Source organism: Centruroides vittatus, unplaced genomic scaffold, assembly GCF_030686945.1.
Source record: "Centruroides vittatus isolate TY-2023 unplaced genomic scaffold, ASM3068694v2 contig_876, whole genome shotgun sequence".
Classification (NCBI taxonomy): domain Eukaryota; kingdom Metazoa; phylum Arthropoda; class Arachnida; order Scorpiones; family Buthidae; genus Centruroides; species Centruroides vittatus.
The window spans coordinates 871,654-899,438 of NW_027122568.1; the positions used below are offsets into that span (position 1 = coordinate 871,654).

General features: G+C 29.2%; 1 protein-coding gene across 4 annotated transcripts in view; it reads left to right on the forward strand.

Annotated features, from left to right (window-relative positions):
- Eip93F (Ecdysone-induced protein 93F) overlaps window positions 1–26,577 on the forward strand; it is a 136,269-nt gene extending 109,692 nt beyond the window's left edge. For all 4 annotated transcript variants that reach the window (XM_067279735.1, XM_067279736.1, XM_067279738.1 and 1 more), the window contains 3 exons: window positions 13,707–13,947; window positions 14,025–14,532; window positions 22,634–26,577. In XM_067279735.1, coding sequence (XP_067135836.1) covers window positions 13,707–13,947; window positions 14,025–14,532; window positions 22,634–23,950 — 2,066 coding nt within the window. In that variant the 3' untranslated portion in view covers window positions 23,951–26,577. The remainder of the gene's footprint in view (window positions 1–13,706; window positions 13,948–14,024; window positions 14,533–22,633) is intronic.
- Window positions 26,578–27,785: the final 1,208 nt, after the last annotated feature.

A 27,785-nucleotide genomic window follows, 5' to 3' on the forward strand; every position in this document is an offset into this window, starting at 1 on the left:
GTGTTAATGGTTTTTTGTTCTGTATATATTTAAATTTTTATTAAAATTGTTTTAAATTTATTGATTTTTTTATGTTATCAACAACAGTTACACATCTGTAACAAATCATCAAATAATTTAATTAGTCCAGTTTAATCTAAAAATTTTTGATGGAATTATTAATACAGTAGAGCATCGTTTATCCAAAAGCCGATCAACCGAAACGTCAGTTAACTGAAAGCTTTCTAGTTGGACTGTATCGTGTTGAATCGAATGTTTTTGATACTAGATTAACTTCTAAAGTATAACTTTTTTTGTTTTTATATTTCAATATATTTATTTTGTTTGTACAAAATAAAGAAATAATTTTTAACAACACAACAGCCACGATTATTATAATAAAAATTTTCATTAGGCTTAAAATCGATGAAAATTCAACGTGAAGCGACACGCAATGGAGAAAATTTTCAACAAGGGATAGGTTAATATATTTTTTTGTACATAATTAGTTATCCGAACAACCCCAATCTCCAGTCGATTCGGATAAACGATGCTCTACTGTATTAAGTTGATAGATAAAGGAAGAAACAACTCTGTATTGTTAATATTGTATATTATATTACATTTTTCGAAATAAAATATTTAAACTGTAAAAATAAAAATTTTAAATTAGTCTTTTCTAAGTTAAGCATTGCAGTTCAAAACCTTTTAGAGAACCTTCTTAAATAAATCTTCAATGACTTATCACCTTTAGAATGAGTTTTCAGTCCTCCATCTGTATCTTCATCAGGTCATCTGTTCTAGAATTGGAATGCTTGGAACATCATCACTACTACCACTAAATGTTCCTAAGAGGTTTGAACTATAATTTCACTCCAGTCTGAGGAATTGTGAATAGAACGTTAAGCATTGTTTAACTTGACTGAATATTGTGACATTACTATTAATGAATCCTAGGAATGAGAAAAATTTCAAGTTTAATTTCAATCATTTTCAAATGTAATTGTGAAACATATATCTGTATAGCTAGCTAAAAATAGATCATGACATTGATGGTTGAGAGAACTCAATTCTCTCAACCATAGATACAAATGTATCTTGAAATTTGGTTCAGGAAATGAATGAAATTAATCTTTGAAACAATTATAACATTTGTATCTTTAAACTTTCTCATTGTTAGAATGCATTAATACCTTGGTAGATCAATCACTTCAAACTAAACAATATTTAGCCCAGAGAGACTAAATTTCAATTTTTTTTCCATTTTTTTTATGTATGAAATTGTACTATATATCTATTAGTGTTTTTTTATCACCTTATGCTATCTGTTTCTTATTTCTGTTTAAAAATAAATAAGAATCATGAATAGCACAAATGCAACTAGTAGATAATACTGCAGTAAAAAATGAAAAATAAAAACAAAACCTTTAATATATTTTTGGTTGCAGAAGCATCTGCATCATATGTTTTATTCTATAATCAAACTAACTTTAAATTTATTTATTTATTTTTATCATTTACTGCAACAATTACTTACTGCAGTTAATATAAATTTTTAATAATCATTTTTAACATAAAATAAGAAATTGACAATTTTCATTTTTGTATTAATAATTTGCAAACATCTAAGAAAAATAATAAATGAATAATTGTTTTAACTGAAATTTAAAAAACTAATTGATTTATCTTATTTCATTCAATTACACTGTTCTACATCAAAATCCTCCAGTGAAAGAAAATGTGATTTTTTTAAAAATCTATTTTAGTGTGATGAATATGAATCTAAAGTCCAAACTCTTCTATTACCCACAGTTCTTTTTTAAAAAAATGCCATTATTTTGCTAAAAATGTCTCTTTTGGACAAACTTTCTGTTACTGTTGTTTGAATAAAATATAAGGAGGATACACTAAATTCTGCTGTTTTCTTTTTATTTGAATGAGACAGTTAAGCAAAAAACCAGTCACTATTTGGTAGAAAAGTGGCCGATCGCACAGCAAACATACAAGGCCAGAAGAATTTGCTTTTCCTACTCTGGTAGAGAAAACTAAAATTCTCTTACCTCCTTCATATCAAGTTCAGTTTGATGAAAAATTTTATGAAAGGTATAGACAGAGGAGAAAACCTTGCTTACCTGAGCAAGAATTTTTTTGGAGAATGTATGAGCTAACAACTATGAGAAAATTATGGAGACGTTGGCAACATCCTACCAAACATTGGGTTGCAATATGTCACTCAAGATACATTTCCTGCATTCCCATTTAGATTTTTTCTTTGCCAACCTAGGAGCTTTTTCTGATGAGTAGGGAGAAAGGTTCCATTAGACTCTTTCTCTAATGGAAGGTGGATTGAGAACATGTTAGCATATTACTGGTGGACTCTACAGCAAAAGACGCCAGAAGAATATAAAAGGAAGAAAACACGTCATTAAGTGTTTCAGTTTTTAAATGTATAGAATTATAAAAAAAGAATAATTAACATAAATTTATTTGTATTTAATTAGCCAATTAACAATGTGTGTAGCCAATAAATATGATATTTTGAACAGAAAATGTTTTCCTTCGAAAACCTCATTTCTCTCAAAAGGATGGGTGTTAAGCCAATTTTGTTTCCAAACTCTGATTCAGCACCATTGAAACTATAAAAATCAGTGAAAATGTTTGACAGGAGCAGAAATAAAGTTTTTTTGCAGAACAGTGTTATAAAAGTATTAAAGAATTAATAATGTCATTTCTATAAGCATGAATTGCCTGAATATATATATTATATTATAGTATTAAATAATAACATTAGTATGATTAAAGGTTTTTGATATTATTATTTAATAAAAGAATACTTTTAACATATAAACATCAATAACAATTTTTGTTCAAACATTTAATTCGGTTATGTTTATTATATTTATTATATAAATTATTTTACTATTAATAATTAGTTCTAATAAAAATCAATTATAAAATTTTAGAAATTTCTGCTACAATTTATAATTTGCATTTATAATATTCTTTTCAGTTATTTTTTTCCTATTTTGTATTGTAATAATTGTTATTATTATTGCTTGAAATATTTTATACATCATATTTTTTTAAATTACAATTTTGGATTTATGTAAAAAAATAATCTAAAATTATTTATTGATACCTAGCTATAGATAACTGATATTTTTTAAATTTATCAATACCCTTTTAATTAAATTATATCAGATTTAGATATAAAATTGGCATTTAGGTGTTGTCTAAATTTTTATGTATATAAAATGACTGAAATAACATTTTTTTTAAATAAAACTATAATTATATAGGAATAAAGTTATAGATTAAAAAAGAACTCCTTAGAATAATGGTTCTGAAAGTATGGTCTGTAGATTACTGATGATTTGTAAGAATGTACTAGATAGTTTATGTACTGATCTACTATAATTATTTTTTTAAATATAGTTCTATCCTGTTTAATCAGAAAAAGTATTTGGTTTCACTTATTTCTTAGATTAAATTACTAGGTAGACAAAATTTTTAAATTATATCTAACTCTCTCTCCTACTGTATATAATAAACAAACAAAGCATACTCCTACTGTATATTACAACAGAGCACTATATAAAGCATTCTGCCATTTTTAAGCCATCAATAATTAAAATGACCAGATCCTGACATGTAAAAAGTAGGTAGTTAAGCTGTGTGCTTCAATGTGGCATCAGATGAGACATGATTCACGTGATCAAGTCTGATTTACAATTATTAGATTTCTAGCTTTCTGACATTATTGATGATGGATGTGAACAATTAATGAACAATTTCACTTATTCATACATTCTTGTTTACAAAATAATGATCTACAGAAATAGTGACAATAAACAGCTAATGAATTGTAATCATAACTCCACATGTAGTTTTGTTTGTTTTAACAATCATTTTTTTTTTAACTCTGATAACTAGCAAAAACCATCAGCTTCCTTTTATAACAGATTTGCATAACCATGGTATTTGCACATAGTATACATTTACTGTTCTCCAACAGACAAGTTGCCAAACTGGATTAAAATTAAAATTTTTATGCAATAACTTGTATGCAATTCAATTTTGACTTACAGTTTATGCAATGGATATTGATTATTTTTGAATGTAATTATGAAATAGTCCAAAAGTGGGGTATTTTTGGGGGTCTGAACATCTGGTAATTTTATCAATAACATACTAAACTTGATGCACACAAAATACTGAGAGCACTGCACCATAAATGGACCACTTTCACATGAAATGTCTTATAAAAATTTTTGCATTGCTTAGAGGCAAAGATACTAGATAATTGTTTTAAAAAATAACCAAAAAAGCTATATTGCAAACTTAAAACAGTTTTGGATGAGGTTGTACAGAAAGTTGGATTGGAAATTTTATCGAATGATCTTTGAACTGCACATATTTTACAGTTTTATGTAATGAGATGGGAAGTGAGCATAACTGCAATTCTGTATCAAAGTTTGTTGCTACAACCAAGACAGTCACTTGCCTCATTAAACTTCATAAGGAGTTAAAAATACATTTGCAAGACAATTTGTATATATAATTTGCAAAATAAATATCATTTTCTTCAATTTGTAATAAGGTATGCACCACTTGTTCAAGTGGCAAATCTTACTGATATTGTTAAATTCTGAACTTGCTATTACAGGATAATGATATCACTATGTTTAATGTTCATGATAAAGTCAAAGCTTAACATATAAAATTATAACTTTGGCACAATGGATTTGATTATCAAGAATTTTACTTTTACAATTATCATAAATTTTATATGTATGCCTGAGTAATAAATCAATGAGTTGACTGCTAATGATTTCAAACACATCTGTGAGAAATTTGGAATACCATGATACTATCAATTCCAAATTGGTCCCCTACTCTCTCCATATTGTGGCCCAATGAGGAACAGTCTGTAAACAATATCTTGACTTGTCAGTGAACAAAATATTGCATCAGAGTCCAATGTCAGTGTTTCTGTTTGTATCGTAAGTACACTCCCTTCTTTGTACAAGGATCAATTGGACATAAACTAGTAGATGTTTGGTATAGAGACCATTTGTATGAAGCCTACTTTTGACAGTTTGCCACAACAATCTCAGGAATAAGTTCTTAGGCTGTTGACAGCTCTACAGAGAGTTGTCTCATAGACATTTCCATTATGGCATGCATTTAACATCAAATAACAGTTCTGTTGACTGGTTGTAATTCTTGGACATCCATTTCCTGTTTGGCATGTAACCTGTTTTCTGGAACCTTACCTCAAAATCTTGATATGACACTTTGTAGCATATTCAGTGCTGTTGATACCTCCATCTGCAACCGACCTGCTTCTAACCTGTCAGTAACTCTGTCTTTCATAAAATCATCCATCTGATTCTGTATACCATCATTATTAATTCTACAAAAGCAATAACAACACCATTCTCAATGATCACAGAACAAAATCAACAATGGTACTTTATATACAAGTCAGCTACATTTATAGTACTTCTGGGATTTATAGTCTTCCCGTTTTGCATAAATTTGCATTTTTTTTTTTTGTAACTCAAATGAATACTGATTTTTGTACAAGTATGGTGACCCTACATATAGGTATTCTTTTCTTCTTTGTACGCCATATCAGATTCCTGATGTCGGCGACACCTGGCGTAGGTTAGTAAGTAGTTAGTAATTCACCGAGGTATATCTAGGGAAAGTTACATCCAGAGTGGTTGCCTGTTGATTTCTCTGGGGCACAATGTTACGCGGGGGGAAATACCTTCTGGGAGGTCTTGTAAGGGAAACTGGCCCCTATTCAGGTGTTACAAACATGGAGAAAACCTGAAAAACTCCATGTGGCCAGCCTGTTCGAGCACGGCACAAACCCATGACCGAACTCTCAGTGTTTAGTGACAGAACCGCTTGGCCACTGGTGGGCATATATATGTATATCTTGCTAATATGACAGGTCAGATGAATTTAGATGAGTAGAATAAGACACAACCATAAAGTAAATATTGTCTTAAGTAAATCACAGCTTATTTCACTTGCCAACACATATAAAAGCCTAAAAACATATTTACATGAATTTTTATTAAGTGCACAATAGTTCTAGGCTTAAAAAATGAAAAAGGAAAAATAAAAACACAAAACTCCCTTAAAGTACAGGTAAATGCAGAAAACAATAAACATGAATATAATTGAAAAGCACTGTATTAATTAATGAAGTGTTCTAAAGTGAAGCAATGTAAGATTTGCCTGTGCACTTTTCCATTATTAGTTGTATTCATTTTTGCAGGAACTAGGGATATGATGATTATGCTTATTTTTTGGTGTGTAGTTACCTAAAATTTATGTATGTAATTTTAGATATTCTAATATAACATACATATAATATTATATAATATAAAAACAAAATGAAAAATATATTCTTTCTTCATTCATTCTTAAAATTACTATACAATGTGTCCCAGAAAATATCTTGTCTAGGGTACCAAATTCTGAAGGGTTGATTCCAGGAGATATTCTGAAAAGCAAAATTGCCACATTAGACAACCATGAAATATATATATACCTTTTTACTGAAAAGCTATAAATCAACAATATAATCTTCATTGAACTGTAAACACTAGCTAAACCTATAAATATCTAACCTTGGATGATTTAATGCAATTTTTCTAATGGAATTCATGACAGATTATAAAATGTGCAGACTGTGCACATGCACAAGCCCCCAGTTCAATAAATTCTAGGTCTTAGCTACATCTGTATAAATTACTATTGCTTTGCCTGTCCAATATTTGCCATTCCCTCATTTGTATTTTTTTATTCTTGGGCTTGCTCTACTGGTTTCCCTACGTGATGCTTAAGGTGTACAGGAGTGTTTCATGCATTTTCTGTTTATAAAAACCCAAAAGTCAATTGCATCTATTGTGTAAGGAATGTCTTATTTTATGATCCATTAGATCCCTTCTAACATGTCTAGTGCTCCATGTGAAACATGAGTCATGGGAGTTTTATCACTTTCCACTTGTCTAAGAATTCCAGTAACAGCATTGCTTAAAAACTGAATACAGGGCTGTAAAAGCTGGTTTACACAATACAACTACCACTGACATTTGTTTCTCAAAACTGCAATATGCAACCTCATTTGAACAAACTCACAACTTATTGGTGACTTTGGTTCAACAAGTCAGAATATTGTCACAGCCAGAAAATCTAATTGGCTGATTTTTTTTTTGCTCATTTGTTTGTAGCAGAAACAGTTTATAATAAAAATAAAAGTTTAAAACTATTCAATGCATTCAGAAATTGAGTTGAGAAAAATCTCAGCCTGTTCCAACTTTAAAGATAATTAAAAACATTCAAACAACACTTAAATCAAGAAAGGATTATTTTATTCTTATACTTCATTATATAAGTTATTTATCAAATGCAGTTTGCAAAAGTGACACTGCCTCAGCCTCTTCAGTGATGATACAATTCAATCCAAGTGCAGTGTGCAGTGTATTTATAATTTACAAATCTATCTCAGCATGCATCAACATTAATGTCATTATTTAAATTAATAGTATCTGTATTCTTTTCTTTAAACAAAAATTTATACTGTATTAATGTTACAATCTATTTCAGTACAATGTAAGTACCATGGTGATATCACAATATCTAACATGATAGCTGCTTGATGTTCTTTTACTCTTTTTTCCAGTAATCTTTTCATTTCTCCTATATAATACAGATACTCCCCTACTTACAAACAGGTTAGATTCCTGAGGTTTTGTTCTGAGTCAAAAACTAACATTTGTACACAATAACCACATATTGTTAGTGTTTGATTTTTCAATGTACTATAGAATACATTATGCTCATTTACCCACTCACTACTGCTTAGTAGTGGTTGTTTCAAACATGTCTTTTTCCATGTAATGCACTTAGTTTTATAATGCCAAGTTAAGTTTCCACATAAATGCAAAAAGTGTGGCTCTATTAATCTTCACTACTAGATTACTATTAATTTTGGTAGCATTTTTGAAGCACTGTCTGGTCGAATTGTTTGTAAGTCTGAAAGTTTGTAAGTTGAATGTTCATAACTAGTTCCTGTATTTAGTTTTGAAAAGTATTTTTAACAAATATTTATTAAATGTAAGAATAAGATAACTATTTCTTGATTTAAGTGTTGTTTGAATGTTTTTAATCATCTCTAAAGTCAGAACAGGCTGAGAGCCTTTTCTTGTATTTTATATTTTTAAATTAAAAACAGTTTAATTACAAATGTTTTTGGTCTTTTGTAAAGACTATCTTCAGGTAAAACAAAGAATTGAACAAGCAATTATTTATTGTGACATTGTCACAATGCCAGGCTGCAATTTCTAATTGTATTTTAAATTTATTTAACTTAAAATATATGCTCTCCACCTGAGATTAGTGGCTCGCCCCTATATATCATACTTTTCCTTTATCAATAGAGTTGTGCCAGTCATCTGTCTAACACCTTTCAGGGGAAAATGTTTGAACTGAAATAACATGACATCCAGTTTGATTTGGAAGTTTGTATCAGGGCCTCCTGTCCCTAAGGTTTCCATATCTCATCTCATCTCTTACTGTCTAACTCCATTCTTGAGATTAAGGAAAAACAGACAGATGGATGACAGTGGGAATTTATATGTCTACAATTTTTTTCAAATTGCAACCCAACAGAAACAAAACAAAAATTTTTCACTCCTTATTACATCATTGAATAAATCAATGATAAAATCAGAATCATGTTAGATTGCATTAAGTTCTTATCATTGTCAAGAGAAACTAATATTCTCATGCATGTTCACAAGTCAGAATGATTTGAAAGTCATATTGCAGTGCATCATGTAAACATCTACATTGCCAACAAATTGTGTAGACATTTTTGGGTGTGACAAAATGTCAGTACTAAAATAATAATACTAAATCTTACTGGAGTTAATATACTAAATAAATAAATGTCACCTTTAACTATCCAGCAAATTGTTTAATAAATAAAAATAAAAACGTTTTCAACCGTTTTTAATGGCCTTCTTCAGTTAACGAAAGAATACTAAAAATAGAACGCAAAGAATTAAATATGAAAAACGTGAACTGTGCTTGCGTAAATACAATTAAGATGCACATCAAGATTAACCATAAATTAAATAATATATAGTAAAAATAACATAAAAAATATAACATAAGAAATAAATATATATAATAACAAATACATAATAATAAAAAACATGGCCGCAAAGGAATAACATCAGATAACTATATGTTGTTAATGTATGTTACTGTAAAACGATTTCCATGCAGTTGACAACATATCTGCATTTCTGTGATTAATGCATCCTGTTCTCAATTGCACTTTATGTATTTCTAGTTTCTTGAGGTGCTTGATCGTATGTTTTTTGGTGGTAGCTCTGATAATGGAAGCCTGATCCCCTAATACGTTAATTTCTTGTTGTTTGGCGAAAGATGCTAAAACCATAGTGTCCGTGTTTCTACTAATGGAGTATTTGTGTTCTTTTATCCTTTGCTCTAAATTCTGCCTAGTTGCTCCTACATAAACCAGATCTGATCCAAAACAATAGTCCTTTAATGATATAGCGTAAATTCCTGCCAAAGAGCTCCGTTTTTCTTTCTTCTTATCATTTCTTAATAATTTGTAAACCGTTGGATTCCGTCGATAGATGATACGCAGCTTATTAATGTTAGCAATTCTCTTATGCATTTTGTTTAGAAATGGATAATAATTGAGTACCATTCTTCGTTTATTGTCAAGTGCAGGAGAATGTTTAGACTGGTTCTAGAATGTTGCGATAAGTTTTTCTATGATATTTCTTTGGTAACCCTGTTGTGTTGCTGTCTTGAGAATGTAATCCAATTCTTTGTAGGTATCGCAAATGTTTGTACAATGCATGTAAGCTCTTTTAATCCAAGATTGGAATGCTGCATACTTAATATGTCTGGGATCCACTGATTGATTCGTGCACACATTTAATTCTTTGTGTTCTATTTTTAGTATTCTTTTGTTAACTGAAGAAGGCCATTAAAACCGGTTGAAAACGTTTTTATTTTTATTTATTAAACAATTTGCTGGATAGTTAAAGGTGGCATTTATTTATGTCAGTACTAGTTGTATCATATAAATCAATGTTAAATACAAAATTGAGTTTACACTTTGGTCCAGCAGATCAATCAGACTAATTTTGCATTATGCTTCCACAGCAATCATTCAGTTGTCCAACTAGCAGTCAAAGATTAAGGATTTTTGTGGCCCCATGCACAAAGTACACAGGACTCCAAAAATCCTTAATTTGCCACTAAACAGAATCATAAAGAATATCTGAGAACTATTTTTGATATCCTCTTTTATTTTTAGTTTTTAAAATCATTTTTGCTCATACTTCAGCTTTTTTCATTTGCTTCAAATAAACAGAAGTTTTTCTTCGACACCAGTCCAAATACTGACAGTTTAAATTGTACTGTGAAAGGGAATTTTATGCAGTTGCAGCTCTGTATAATTTAAATTTTAGGTGTCAAGTATAAGAAGCACCATACATTTCATTATTTTAAGAAACAAAATTTTATTACTTCCTGTTATCTTAAATAAAATCTTGCTCATTGAAACAATATAATAAAAAAGTCTGCTCACAAAGTAAAAAGGAAATGTAGAACTAAAATATACACTTGAACTTACTTCTCCAAAAAGTTATAATGTATTCCATATATAACCAGTTTCCCAAAAGATTTCCTCTTTAAAACTTGCAGCAGGAAAGCCAGTTTACTGAATGAGTGGAATTGAGATTTTGGTGATAGAAATAAAGATCATTCAGAAACCCTTTTGTATTATTCCCACAGTATTGTGGCTTACAAGAACAGCAACTTAATTAATTCTTGATCTAATAATATGTATTCTTAAGATGATGATCATCTTTCAAGATATTTGTCAAATTCCAGGAGTCTCTCAGCAAATTCAGGAAAGTTGGCAATTTACTTTGTCCCAATATATAGAGAAGTTTAAAACTTTGAATATATTAACAAAACTAGAAATTGCATTTTTTTGGTATTATTTTGATAGTTTAAACATTTAAACTTTAAAGGTTAAAATAGTTGTAACTTTCAAATTTCAAATAATAACTAATATCTTGTGATATATTGATTTAAAGGATTTTTTTAACACTGAATCCAACAGTGCAATCAGATTTGTAATTGAACAAAGCATTCAGAACTTATGCCTGAGAAATCAAATCTACTAGGTTCTATTAAAAGACAAATAATAAAATATGCTTCATCTAAAATTTTTAAAAATCTATTGTATTAAAATTGTTTATGCAGAATTACATCTAGACATTGTTTCAGAGGTTCGTTTTAATTCAGTACCTAGCCATCTTTGAATATGGATCATTATCAAACAAAATAATCCATCGGAAAAATTCATAGTAAATACAATTTCTGATGTTACTCTTAACCGGTGTTTCCCAACCTGTGTCTGTTGCAAGAGTGCCTCAGGTTTGTCATGAAAATATTAAATATTTTATTTATATTTCACCTTTTTACTGTTGTCTGACTAAAGAGAGGAGGAGGTATTCACTAAACTGCTGATTGATGTAAAATTTTAAGCATTAGCATACCCCCCTCACAAAGGCTCTGTGTGTCTATGTAAATGTCAGTTTGCCAACTTAAAGACCAATACTAGCTCTTTATGCATTGATTCAAATAGTCTTTTTACTTTTATAGTATATTTGTAAAATTGTGAGTTTTTGTCTTGGTTAGTTTAATTTCAGTAGTATCAAATTTTAAATTTTAAACATTTTTATTTTAAAAATTACAGGAATCTTCTAAAATTCAAAGCATGTTGCTAATTCAAAAGGGTTGGGAAACATTGCTCTACAGTAATCTAATATTTTAAAAAATCTTCAGTGAAAACATTTTGTTATTTGCACATTTAATAGAACTTAATAGATGCAATTTCTTAGATATAACTTTTGAATGCTTTGTTCAATTTCAAATCTGAATGCACTGTCAGATTTAATGTTAAAAAAAATCCTTTAAAACTATATACCACAAGATATGAGTTATTACTTGAAGTTTAAAGTTTAAACTATCAAAATAACACAAAAACATGCAGTTTTTAGATCTGTTAATATACCTAAGGTTTTAAATTTCTATATTTATTGGAACCAGAGTGCATATTATAATTAATTTTTGAAGGAGCAATTTTAGAAAATGTTGACTTACAAGTTAGTATATAACCAGTTCTGCTTAACATTCTTTAGTAAACAATTTTTGTACTGATAGTAACAACAATGTTACTTTCTATCAGTACAACGATTGGTAACATTATACGAGGAAATAAACTTTAGGAAAACATCTAAGAAATTATTCTCCCTAAGATGATTTTCATTGATCACTGAAATAAGCAACATTGCCTGAAATTGGAACATCAGATTTTCTTGAAAGATCTTGTATGGACTGAGAACAAGAAATTAAAAATACATTTGCTATAAATATTCAAATGTATTGAGATGATTTTAATTTTGAGTAGAAAAATACTAAGTTATTAAAATTATGAAAGATTATAGATTTTATTAAAGTTAACTATTAGCATACTATAGATTCTTATAGTTATAGACCAAAAGTAGTTGATATCTTGGGTAATAATTTCTGTTGAACAAGCAAAACAATTCTCATATAAAGTAGATTTAATTTTTCAGTTTTTTTTTACATTAAAATAATGATAAAATTAATATTTTTGCTGATTTCTCTATAATAATTTTTACAAATTTGTTAAATTTTAAAGAATATTCTTATTATTCTGCTATAATTGCATAAAAAGGACTGTTTCAAACGGTCTTTTGATATCTAATGCTTTTCAAAATCCATTGATTTTTATTTGTCAAAATTTTGAGTAAGACATTTTTGAATAAGTTTACTATAATTGTTTTGGAAATAAGTTAATTTAGATTTCCTAAATAATATATAAATGTTTTGATTAAATTTATATAAATATTTTTCAAAATTTAATTAACTACTATATAATTTTTTTGTATATAATTCTATATACAGTCGACTCCGCATAAGTTGACACTCGGATAACTCGTCACAATAGGTTAATTTAACCATAGGTTTCTGTGGTTCCAGCCGATTTACATAGGCAATAATGTTATTAATATTAAAAAACTTGGTTTACTCGACATCGTTTAACTCGTCACCACTGGATAAATCAACATACTTTTTCTGTTTCACACTTTTTTGACGTCTGATAAGTTGACTCCCCTCCTGAAAAAATGAGTTTACACCGTAGAATAAGCTGTGTCGTGTGAACTCAATTTTCGGGAGGGGAGTCGACTTATCAGAATTCTAAAAAGTGTGAAGCAGAAAAAGTATGTTGATTTATCCAGTGGTGATGAGTTAAACGATGTCGAGTAAACCAAGTTTTTTAAGGTTAATAACATTAATGCCTATGTAAGTTGGCCGGGACCACAAAAAATTGACTACGTAACTGACGAGTGACGAGTTATCCGGGTGTTGACTTATGCGGAGTCAACTGTAGTTTTATTGTATTTTCTGACTGAAAATCATTTCATTCTTAAGATAAAAATAATATAGAATACTGCAAATTTTATAATAACTGATTTATTTCTTTATAAATAATTCTAAAAATTTTTCTGAAAACAAATTGTCTACATATTGTTATAACAAAATATTAATTTACTTTACAGTTTCATTTCCATCAGGATTTTTATTGCCTTGGTGTACGTCCTATGGTGGTCCAACTTCTCCATCTTCCCTCTCTGATCAACCACTGGATCTCAGCATGCATTCATCTCGTCGAACATCAGATAAAGATAAATCTAGGGGATTATTCTATGTATCACCATCAATCCGAAATAATGGAGAAAGTACACATGATATACCAAAAAGAAGTGTTCTGAAAGTTCCACAAATACCAATGAATCATGGGTATTTAAAGTTTTCATAAATAATAATAAAAATTTTGTTCTTCAAAAATACAATTAATTTTTTTTTTTTTTTTATAGTCACAAAAAGCGATTAGATTCAAACTGTAAGCGTTCCTATACAGAAGATGAATTACAAGCTGCCTTGCGTGATATTCAAAGTGGGAAGTTAGGTACACGTCGAGCTGCAGTGATTTATGGAATACCGCGATCTACATTGAGAAATAAAGTTTATAAACTTGCTATGGAAAGAAATAGAGGAACTCGAAATAATACATCAAAAATATGTAATGGTGGGAAAAAAGCTGATGCAGACCAAAAAGATAAAGATAAAGATAAAGAAAGCATTGAATCGGAAAAATCCACATCTTGCAAGCAAAGCAGTGTTACAGCATCTGCCAGTGAATCACTAAGGCAACTTTTGAAAAACACTATTACACAAAAGACACAAAGTGTCAGTAAAAATAATGATAAGCATAAATCAGATATAAATCAACTACAATCAAATCTATTTTGTAATCCAGAAGCCACAGATGATATATTAAGTACTTTGGAATACAATCAAGCATTGGCTCCTTTTTTATCTCAGGTATGTGATAAAGCATGTTAAAATTAATATATTAAATTATACTACACAGCTATATTGTGAATTACTTAATAAGTAATGAATTATATATGTTTTTTTTATGTTAGATTATTTCATATTTAAATAATTCATATCTTAAAAATTCAAATTAACCTAAATATTTAATTATTCAAATAACTAGAGACAAATTAAATTTTGATAGCTAAATCTATCAAGCCCTGATTATACCTTAAAAATGCTTTATTTTTTCAAATTGTTTAAAAAACTAAAAATTTTGCAAAATTTTTAAAATTTGAATGTTTTTGTTAAACCTGACGCACACCTATGAAAAGAGGTCGAAAATATTCATTTAAATAAATTGAAGAATTGCTGAAAAGAGTATTTAAGGTGTTATTTAAGCTAATAGTATTCAATTTTAATTATATAACTAATTAAGTCATAAATAAATTAACAGTTATTTGAATCAGTTATTATAATTATTATCATATAAAACCAAGCCCATCATGTAGTAAAAATCAAACAACAATTCTGGATTTTTAATTTGACTATAATGTAGTTAATTAAGTATAAAGATGTTATGTAATTTGGACTAAAGTTAGATGGTTAAGATGCTATCTTCTATTAAATTTGATAATTAGAAATTAATTAATTAATTAATTTAAATATTCTGGAAGAAAAAATCAATTTGGAATGGATCTTGAACCTACAACATTTGTTTATCACATGGATTCATTCTGGTGAGTGATTTGTATAGAAGATATAACTGTTACAGGATATAACTCTAAATTAATTGATCTGAAAGAAAAAGACGAGACATAGATCTAGTAGCATAATTGGTAATGCATCTGCATGGTAAGCAGAAGTTATAGTTTTGAGACCCACTTTAGATCACTCTTTTCTTCAAAATTAATATTTTTGTTTTTTTAATTACTAAGTTTAATACAAAATGACAGCTTAACCACCTACTTTTAGTCCAAATTATGCAATATCTTTATAATTAATTGGCTATATTATAGCTCAATTAAAAATTTCAGGATTGATTATAATAATCATGTATGATTAGATTTTTGGCTTTTTTCCTTGATTTTTTGTATAAATATACTGTAGTTTCTTGATTTAAGAGAGACATTTTTACTGTTTTTATTAATCTTAGAGGTTCATCTTTAGATTTTAATGGCATCATACAATTACAATTAAAAATAAGAAACAGCAGTAATTGCTAGTAGACCATGAGCTGCATTTTGCACCAGTAGTAATAGCAATACTTGCATCAGTTTAAATGTGCTTTAACAAGTATTTAATTTAAATTTATTTTTAATATTTAAAATGTCTTAAAACAACATGTTTGGAAATTCTGTTTCTATGTTCTGATGCAGTATTAAAATAAATAACTATTCATTTTAATACTGCATCAAAAAGAAATAGAATTTTCAAACATTACTCATTTCTTAGCATTGTAGTTTTTTCTAGCTTGTTATTACTTAACAAAACATAATAAAATTATTTATTTAAAAATTTTTCCTCCATAAAAGCAACTTTGATTTCCAAGTTGAAAGTGTGTCGTAGAATCAAGGAAATATAATATTTTCTAATTGTTCTAATTAAGTTAGTCAAATGTATTTAAATATACATATACTTATTCATTTACCTACTCAAGAATGTTTTGATTGTTTTCAATATAATTATAATTTAAATTTTGTTGAAAAGAATGTAGTTTATATGATTGAGTTATATAACAAACTACAGTCAGACCTCGGTTTTCAAACAATTTTTTTTCTAAAAATTGTTCTAAAACTGAAACAGATTTTCTCATAAGAAACAATATAAAATGGGTTAATTGTTCTTGACCCCAAAATGAAGCTTTTTTTTTTTTTTTTTTTTTAAGCTGTACTACATGCATGAAAATGTCTACAAATGCAATTTAATGTTATATATAACATAATACTGTATTATATATAATAAATTTTTATTATTTAATTTAACTTAAGTACCTTTAAACTTGAATTCTTGGATGCTATTTATATTACATGAATGTCAATTAATGCAGTTTATATTATTTAATTTGATTTAAATTCAAGAGTGGCACACACCAAAAAATGGAAATAATATCTTTTCTGTATGCACATTGAAATCTTAAGTTGAATAGCAATATCATCAATGATTTGTGTCATGACATCCAATGACGGAGGCAATCTCAGTGCCACTAAGTTCTTAATCAGTAGTCCTGTCAACTCTTTAATGTAGAAAGTATAGGGAGTTGACCATCTGTGTCTCTCTAATCTGTGGATGGCTCTTTCTGAGCAGCTTATTCGGCAACTGAGTTATCATGTTGCAACTGTGACAATTAAGAGTTCAAAATTCTGTTCGTGAACTGATTTGTTCAAAAAGTGAGTCATTCAAAATCCAAGGTTTGACTGTATTTGTTCATTATCTAAGTTATGATGTATTCGATAATTATCAATCAAACAACTAGAAATTATGAGTAAAAAGTTTAAGTGTTCAGTGGATTGGTTAGATGTGAACTTAAACTTATTGTTAAATTTTTTATATAAAATCTTTTGATATTTTAATATAGAAGTATAAAAGTATTTTCTGTTAAATGAAATTGTGAGAAAAATTTATAAGTTTAAATATATTTACTAAAATTCATGATATTATTGCAGTTAAATTTAATCTTGTTTTATTCGATTTTGGAATGTTGTTGTTGTTGTTAATAATAATAATAATAATAATAATAATAATAATAATAATATCAGGCATGAAAAAACAACACAGTATACACTGTCACATCTCATGTACATGGATGACATAAAACTTTATGCATCCACACAAAAACAACTTCATCAATTCCTACAAATTACACATTCATACACCAAGGACATACAAATGGAATTTGGCCTAGCTAAATGCAAAACACTTCACATAGAAAAAGGAATCCTGAAGAAAGAAGATTTTGCACTTGGAAATGGAGACGCTATTGAATCCATGGAGGAGGGCGAGTTCTACAAGTATTTAGGATTCCAACAGGCCAAACTAACAGAACATACACAAATAAAGCAAAGATTAATTAAAGAATACCAAAATAGCTTAAATGCTATTCTCAGAACACAGTTAATACATTTAAAGTTAATACACATTACAGTTAATACACATTACATTTAATACGCAGCAAAACATACATTTAAAGCAATAAACACATATGTCATTCCAGTACTTACATATTCTTTTGGAGTTATACATTGGACTCACACAGATCTCGAGCAACTCCAAAGGAATACAAGAACAACGCTTACTAAGCATAAAGAACATCATCCTAAATCTGCCACAGAAAGATTAACCCTTCCATGTAAAGATGGCGGATGTGGCCTGATTGACATAGTTAACCTTCACTACAAACAAATACAGTCACTGCAAGAGTTTTTCTACAAAAAACAAGAAACATCACAATTACATAAAGCAGTAACTCTAGCAGACTCAAATAACACACCATTAAACTTACACTCACATCATATGGACACAACACAACATATAAAAAGCATAGACACCATTAAGCAATCGTGAGCTCGAAAGGCACTCCATGGCAGGCATCCTTATGATCTGGCCCAGGATTTTGTTGACAAAACTGCGTCAAACAGCTGGTTAGCTCGGGGATGCCTCTTTGGGGAGATGGAAGGATTCATGATCGCCATACAGGATCAGGTCATAAATACTAAAAACTACAGAAAACACATACTCAAAGATGCAACGCTCACAAATGACACATGCAGAAAATGTCACATCATGCCAGAAACTATACAACACATCACCTCTGGTTGCAAGCTCTTGGCACAGACAGATTATTTACACAGACATAATCAAGTAGCAAATATAATACACCAAGAGCTTGCAAAGAAACAAAAATTAGCAGACATCCACGAACCATACTACAAATACATTCCACAGACAGTATTGGAAAACAACACGCACAAAATGTACCACGACAGAGCCGTAATCACAGATAAAACAATTTACCACAACAGACCAGACATCACTCATTGACAAACACAATAAAATCATATACATTATAGACATATCCATTCCAAACACTCACAATATACAAAACACATGCACTGAAAAAATTAGCAAGTACACAGAAGTTGCCCAGGAAATAAGGCATCTGTGGAGGATGGATAGGGTGCTTATTGTACCTGTTGTTCTCTCCTCTACAGGTGTCATACCACACACACTACACAAAAGCCTGGGCACATTGCAATTGAATAGAAACACATACATCACACTACAGAAGGCCACTATATTGAATACATGTCATATTGTGAGAAAATTCCTGAATACAGACACACACACTGATACACTTCTTTAATTTCTGTTTTGGTTACTATGTTTGGTTACTTGACTTTGGTCCAGCATAGTACACAGCCACCGGTGTTAACTGAGTATATCTCACTTAACCCAACATAATAATAATAATAATAAATCCTTCATTTCACTTTTTTAATTAATTACAGAATTTATTAAATATTTTAAAAATCAATTGATATAATGTTTTTATTGACTTAGTTTCATTACAATAAATATTTACATGAAAATATAGAATGCAAAAAAAAGTGTAAACATAAGCCCATAACTTGCAAGTGTTTTATTTTTCAGATAACAATTACACTTAGAAATGGATAATCTGATCTTTATTCTAACATTTATTCAAATTTGTAAAATTATTAAATTCAAATTTAAAAAATAAACTTAGATGTTATTGACAACTAAAGTGTAGATTTTTTTGGGACACCTTGTATATTTACTTTGATTAAAATGCATTTGTTTTAATTGAATAGAAATGAAATTATATATAATTTATTTATTGTATTCTAATAAACTGAAATTATATTTATTATATGTTAAAAAAGTTCTAATATATTAGTGTCAGAACTTTGTTGTAATTAACCTTTAACAGAAATTTTTAATATATTGATAATTAGCAAAAAATCAGCTTTAAACATTTTAAGAAATAAAAAATTTTTTAATAAGCATTTTCCAAGACTACTTAGACCTTATTCTCAGATTCTGAAGGTTTTGAATTTGAAGATAAAGTGTATTGTAATCTATACTTTGCTTCTATTTCATTTCTTTAATCCTAATATATAACCAGTCAAAATTTTTTAGGAATTATCACATCCACATACACCATAATCACTAGTCAATCAACAACTTTATTTTACTCAGATGTATTTCAGAAATTACAATATTTCCTTCCTCAGTGAGTTTTCTTCCATACAAGCTAAACAAGACACAAACACTTTTCTGATACTAGTAAATATAAAATAACTTCAATAAATTTACAATATACAATCATATTCACCAAAAGTTATTAAATTCACCTTCCAATTTCAATGTTCCAACTGTTTAACTACTTTCATATTAAAATCTTAAAAAATTAACATATTAAAGCATTATTGTACTACCTGTATTCTCTTGTTAACAATATTTTGTTATTCACAGTCCTTGCTATTGCTATTGCTTTCATTTGTTCTTCATCATATCATTTTCCAATACTCCAACAGCCAGACACTTTTCCTTCTGTCCCCTATCAGCCAAAAACCAATTCCACAATTCATGTAAATTTACTCTGTTATCTTTGTTCATTAGTAATAAAAGTTTTTATTACTTTTAACTATTTCTGTGTGTTCAAACAACTTTCTCTTCATCATATTCATCTCTAAATGAACCTATCTTTAATGTATTAAGATCAATCTGTTACTATTCTTCATACAATGTTTAGTTACACTCAAATTCTTGTAATTGTACTTTTATCACTGACATGCTCTTTAATTCTTTCTTGTAACTCTCTCCTGTCTCTTTGATGTAAATGAATGACTTTACATTCACAATTAAATCTGTATAACACACCTGTCTTTTTTAGTCTATTATTAGCAAGGTTGAGGCCGAAGTTTTCAATGCAAAAACGTGTACGTCAGACATTCAGCACCGCTTTCCTGTAAGCCTAAAAGTTTGACAATGGCGTTTGGAATGTCGAGCATGATTCCACTGACTTTCCAAACACCATAGTCAAATTTCTAGGCTTACAGGAAAGCAGCGCTGAATGTCCGATGTACACATTTTCACGTTTAGAACTTTGGCCTCAACCTTGCTGTTAATTTTATCTTCTGCTGCTTTTGGCACTCTCAGTTTATATAATACTTGTTTTATTATATTTTTCTGATCAGGGATTAATATAATGTTACTTAGATAAAATATTTTCTTAATTTATTAGAAAAGTTTCTGTGTGTAAGTTATTTTGCTAAATGTATGATTCTATAATTTAGATCACTCCTCCTCCTCCTTTTTTTCTTTTTCTTTTTTAGGTTTCAATTTTGTTAACCATTTATTTTATATATGTTTATTATATCCATTTAACAAAAACATCTTAACATCTTTTACCTCATCATCTTGTTTTTAGTGTATGTAGTACTATTAATTTTTTGCATATATCCCTCTGTATTTCTCTTTATATATATATACAGTAGAGCGTCGAAAATTGGAGTCAATTGGGGACTGGGGTTGTTCCAATTAGTCATTTGTTCCGATTTCTGACTTTGTACGAAAAAATATATTAACCTGTCCGATGTTCAAATTTTTCTCTGTTGTGTGTTGCTTCATGTTGAATTTTCGTCGATTTTAAGCCTAACGAAAATTTTTATAATAATAATCGAGGCTATCTTATCGTTAAAAATTATTTCTTCATTTTGTACAAACAAAATAAATATATTGAAGAATATAAAAACATGAAAATTATACTTTAGAAGTAAATCTAGTATCAAAAACGTTCGATTCAGCACAACACAGTCCGGCTGAAAATCGTTCCGATTTCCGGCCATTTCGATTACCGACGTTCCGATTAATGACGCTCTACTGTGTATATATATAAAGATCTGTGATGTGGAGGTAATCTATATATATATATATAGATTACAGCATCTGTGGAGGTAATAATTCCTAGAAAATTAAGGTGTTTTGCCAGTTATATATTGAGACATTTATTGTAAGTATTTTTGACTTCTTAAAATGTAAAAAACTGATTTTCTTATAGTAATCTGAAGATTAAGGAATCATAAAGTTCAAGTTCCTATAATAATTATACACACTACATATGTAAAAACAAATTTATTTATTTTGTTTCAATATTTTTTAGATTTGTTTGCCCTACACTCTTCAGAGAATTTATTAAAATAAAAGAAATATAAATGAGTTAATTTTAATTTTTAAATCTGGAAAACTAAAGATTTATTCAAATAATTTATTTGATTTTAAAAATGTTTAAAAATTAATAAATTTTTATATAAAATTTATTAGCATATTAAGAGATTAAATTGTTACTGTTATAGTGTGTAACAAAATATATAAAGTTATAAATTAAGCAATAAGTTCTTAAATTTCCTCATTTTTAAAGAAATTAATACAATAAAGAATAAACAGATTGACTTTGTTTTTATACTGTATATTACTGTATTTTAAACTTTAATCATAATTAATATATATGATTTTACCACATTTTATTCATATTTATTCCTGTATATATATATATTTTATGAATATACACTCAAACCTGTTTTTGTGCGGTCTTTTTTGTGCGATTTGTTTTGTGTGATTTTTTGTATGCGGTATATGAATTTCAATCAAATTGGTATACTGCACAAAAATAATTGCACAAAACACATTGCACATATAAAAAATCGCACAAAAAAAGACCGCACAAAAACAGGTTTGAGTGTATACATACAGGAATAAATATATTTATGAATGTTTGACTTAAAAATTACTAAAAATTTTTTAAAATGTTACCATTTTTTGTGATTTTTTGCTTATTAATTTCAAGACTTGTTATATTTTTACAAATAAATGAATACTGTATATCTGATTTGATTGAAAATTTTTACATAATTGTGTTATAGTAATCACATACTGTGATTTAAAATAATCTTAATAATTATAATTTAAGACATAGCACTTAAAATTTTATTATGATGATACTTATTAAGAATAATAATAATATTTATTATTTTATTAGTATTTTTTAAATATAATTTTAATATTCTTTGAACATATCTTTCAGATAATTTCAAATATTCAACAAGTCGCACTTTCTAAATATAAAGAAAACTACAATAATCCAACGATTTCTGCCTTAAAAGATGACCTCAAGTTGCCATTACTTCAAGATTTGATTCGTCGCCTTATGGAAGAACGATTTGTTATTGAAAGGGAGCAACATCATGATTCACAAAAAAGTCCTCAGGAAAGCAGTGTGGCAGAAGGTTCAATTGATGATGGTGGTGCTGACTCATCTGCAAATGTGATACTAAAGATTCCGTCCTACAAACCCGCCAAATCACCTCCTACAAACAGTGATACTGTGGTCTCTAGTTCCCCTGTGTTGCCTTCACCATCCTGTACATCTGGCTCCTCGTCTTCATCTAGTCATGGCCATGCAAGGAACAAGGGAATCACTGTATCATTAAAAGAATTAATAGCAAGAAGTATCAGTCAGAAAGTCAATAATAGTCACTTGTTTGAAGATGGTCCACCATCTAAAAGGCCTCATGTTTCTAATGATGCAAAGTGTTCTAATAATAACAGCACATCGTGCACACCATCTGCAAGTCATAAACAATCTGTTCACTATAATTCTTCTTCTGTTGATAATTCTAAATCAGAAAAGCGCACTCGTCCAAAGCGGGGACGATATCGGAATTATGATAGAGATAATCTGGCACGTGCAGTGCGTGCTGTCCAGAGAGGTGAAATGAGTGTACACAGAGCAGGGACTTATTTTGGGGTACCACATTCAACTCTAGAATATAAAGTGAAAGAACGTCACCTCTTAAGACCTAGAAAACGAGAAAACATTGCTAGTTCCTCCAATATTGGATCTTGTTCATTATTATCGAAGAGTGGTCAGAGTCCCATAACAAATGTTAAAAACACTAGCTCTATTGGAACCAACGGTTCGAATAGTAAAACGCAGAAGAATAATTCAGTATCCGAAAATATTGACCCCCCTAATGGATTAAAGTCTCTGATGGATTCTGAACAGTTTGCTATGGGTCTGTCTCTGCCGTCCCAGTTATCATTATGGCAAACCATGCCATTCTTTTCGATGGATTTTTCACAATTAAATTCCAATAATTTCTTTGCTTCTCAAATGATGAGGAAGTTACAAGAAAATGCCCGCCTTCATGAGGAAGCCCAACAAAAACGAAAGAACCAAGATATTGGAATATTAGAAACCTTAATTAAGTCAACATTGGAACGGTCAATGTCACCAGAAAGGAAGTCATCATCAGCACCAGTGTTAATGTCAGCTGAATCGTCCACTGCTTCTTCAGAAAAGACAGAGGACAATACAAATGATGTAGCTGACAATAAATGAGAGATTGCTTGTAATTTTGAATGTGAATAAAAGAATAGCCTGAAGTGCTATTACAAAAGCACTCTAAACAGTAAAAAAAAAAAACAAAAAAGTGGTATGAACACTCCTCAGCACTTTGCTACATATATTGCACGGGGTGCCTTTAGAACAGGCTTATGTGTTTTGCTTAAAGGAATGTCCAAAAGAGAAAGCTAGTCTTTACTTACTGTGATCCTTTCAAGCTGAGAAAAAAAATCATTCCTGAAAAAATGTGTTGTCTTATATTAATAAACATTTTAAAAAAATTGTAATATTATATTGAGAAAATAAGTGGTTTTTATGTGCAGCAATGGTGTAATATTTGGAAGTTAGGGCCCATACTACGAAATAGGGATCATATCTCTGTGATTTTACTTCCATTTAGGACACGCTATTTGGATTGAAGTACACACATTGTTGATAGATCTCAATTTATGTTCTCAAAGAAAATTTGTACAGTAGTATTCTAAAGCACAGATTATTAATGTTAAGCAACTGCAGGGGCGGTGCTGTTTTGTGATAACTGGATATATATATATATATATACATACACATATATATACATACACATACATACACACACACACATACACACTTACATAAATATAAATAAATAAATATATAAATATATATATATATACCGGTATATATTAGTAGGGGTATGATTATATTGTCATATGGGAGATCAATTTTCTTTTTTGCAGATTATCTGCAGAATCCTCTGTGAAATGGAAAAAAAACCAATTTTCACATGGAAAAAGTAAAAAAAAAGAAATAGCATATTTTTCACATATGGAGCTGCACAATAGCCTGTGAATGTGGATTTTTGTGTGTATTAGTGTTTTTGCCGTTACTAATGTCATGTACAAATTGAGAAAAAGATTCAATATCAACATTCCACTTTGAACCACAATGTAATCCTAAATACCAAAAATCCTATAGTTTCATTCCAAATTTTAATAGCACAATGTTGGACCAAATTAAAGTTCAAGGCATCGATAATTCCATCTGTGAGGTACAGAGATGACTTTTATTAGTAAGAAATTATTCTTTAGAGTCCAGGGACAAAATGAGGTACATGTTATACTCATTTAGTTGTTAAATAGTCTGGCTGGTACATAGTTTCTCTTAACAGGCTATGTGCATGTTTTGGTAATGTCAAGTACCTGAAACAGAAATAAACTAACAGATAACGTTAACTATTCTGCCTTGCACCAGCATCGATTTTTTCACCGGTAGACTACACATTGTCGCCTTCCCTCGGGGACTTGTACTTTTTGGGGCCTTAGTGGTACCAACCGGAAAAATACCATGGGAATTATCCCAATTTAGCTACTAAGCTTTATACTTTAGACCCCAAAATATAAGTTCTCCAATGGCCGAGTCGGAGAATGATTTTTGGGTTAATGGTATCAACAGGGTCTATTGTCCAGTCATTAATATTTATTAGAATTACAATTTCAGGTGTAGAGCCATTAACAAATTTGAAAAAATACGTCATTGTGTGTTTAAAATGCTGGAGAAACTTTTACATTTAGGAAATCTATTTTGGAAAACTGTCATCAGATCTAACTAAGATTACAATGTTTCGTGTTTATTTTTTATCTAAATCAATTGCCATCACCGACATATGGTGCAATATGACCCGTGTCCATTTTGCTACAGGGAAACTAAATGTCAAATGATTTGCATAGTGGACCAGTTTTCATCCCCCCAAAAAAAAACAGTTTAAAAAAACCCAAGTCGTTGCCTGAGTGTGTGTATGTGTGCGTGTCAAATGTGTTCCAACCATAATTCCCCCATTGTTGCACTGTGTTACCTGAATGGCTAAAGCAAATGTTAATGTCTACAGCAGGTAAAACATATCCCTCCACAGGAAGGTTTTTAATTTCTTGCAGTATATAATTATAGACTGCATGATGTAAAAAACAGTAGATGTTATATATGCCTTGAATATGGTGTCAGCAGTAGAAAATTGATTGAAAAACCAGACTGATGTGTTGTTAATTTGTGTTCCCCAGTGTCGTAGTCATCCTCACCCATTCAGATGTAATTGTTGGTGATATCATACTATGGCAGGAATATCACCAGCCCCAGTACTGTCATGGTAGATTATGTCCTCTATGGCAACACGATTGTGACAAATAAGTCTTTCCCTGGTTTAGCCTTGATAAAGATGGACCTTTTTTTTAATCTTTTTTCTGTTTGTAAAGCTCATTTAATGAATATAATTAAAAAAAATGATGCCAAAGACACAGATATACCATCTGGTATTAAAAAATTTCTGATTTATTTCATGTAATCTGGATTAAGTTTTTCGTACGAAAAAATCAATAACTGAATAAAAGCTTTATTATTATTCTGTTGGTTATGGGGACCGAGTTGTCCATCCTTTTCCAGGCTCTTGTTGCCAGGAGTATGTGATCATTTCTTTGTTATTTTCAGAGGTTTATGTTGTGACAGACATAGGAGTCATATGGTTCATGGAACTCTACAGAGATGTTGTCAAGTAGTTCTTTTTGTTATTGCCATATTGTTTGCTTTGTGTATTTTGAAATTGATATTTATATTGTGACAAATAAATATGTCAAGGCTGAAGTGTTAAAAAATGTGTATTTGTATATATATATATTGTTAACAGAAACATTAGTCATACCTTATAGTAAGAAAATATTATTTTGGTAAATTCAGTTTTTGAGTTTTGAATATTCTTTATAATAGTTAAATAGAATGTTATATTGAAAAGATTGAATGTAATTAATATTTAACAAAATAATATGAGTCAAAAAGTAAAAATGAAAAATGTTTTGGATAGAAATATTTATCCTTACCCTTTTCTTTAAATAAATTATAAAATTAGTTATCAGTTAATTATGATTATCACAGTTAATTTATTTACTGGGTGTTAAATCTGTATCTTTAATTTATACACATGTTTTTGCATTAAACTATGCATTAAAAAAACCAGATATAAATTTGTTTCTTAATAGAGAAATATATTTTAATGTATTTATTTACATAAATATAAAATTAATGAGTTTTAAATTGACATTAAACTTAAAGTTGTAATTATTATAAATTTATTATTAAAAAGATATAAATAATTCATAAACTTGCTATCTAAAATTAGTTTTAAAAATTAGATAAAAACCTTAAAAATTTAAATTCGCAAAGCCCCACTATAGCCACGTGGATTTGAGTTGGAATCGGTTCCGTTCTCCATAAACAGTCTCGTATGATTTTCATACTGGTGTTTACTCTGATATATTGTATCTCTCGCTCACCAGCCAACTGTACTTGTGATATATACGATTAAAAGAGCCTCGGGTTCCCAGGACGGAAAAAATTCCATTAATGGAATAAAATGGCCTAATTATACCGGATCCTATGCTTCAGTTTTTCCCATCGTATGTCTAGAAGCACTATAATGAATATAAAAAAAAAAAAAAAAGACAATTTCAATGCTCGTATGGCGGAGTGAGTTTTTAAAAAATCCTGGTTCGAATCTTACTTTGCCATTCCTCTCAATAGAAAGATTTACAGAAATTTGATACCAAAAATATATTCTGAATTAAAGAATAAAATAAGTTTTCGGATTTTCTTACGTAACTGAGAAAATAAACGACAGGATAAAAATCAATTGATAAGTTTGTCGTGAGAATGATTATTTTAAATCGATTTATTAATTGAAATTACCTAATATAGCGTTTCTCAAATTGTGTTCACACAATAATTAATAGTGATGGTGCGATGCAAACAATCTGTGAAAAATCAATTTTAAAAATAAGTTAGATGTTTGTAATACAGGTATACCTCG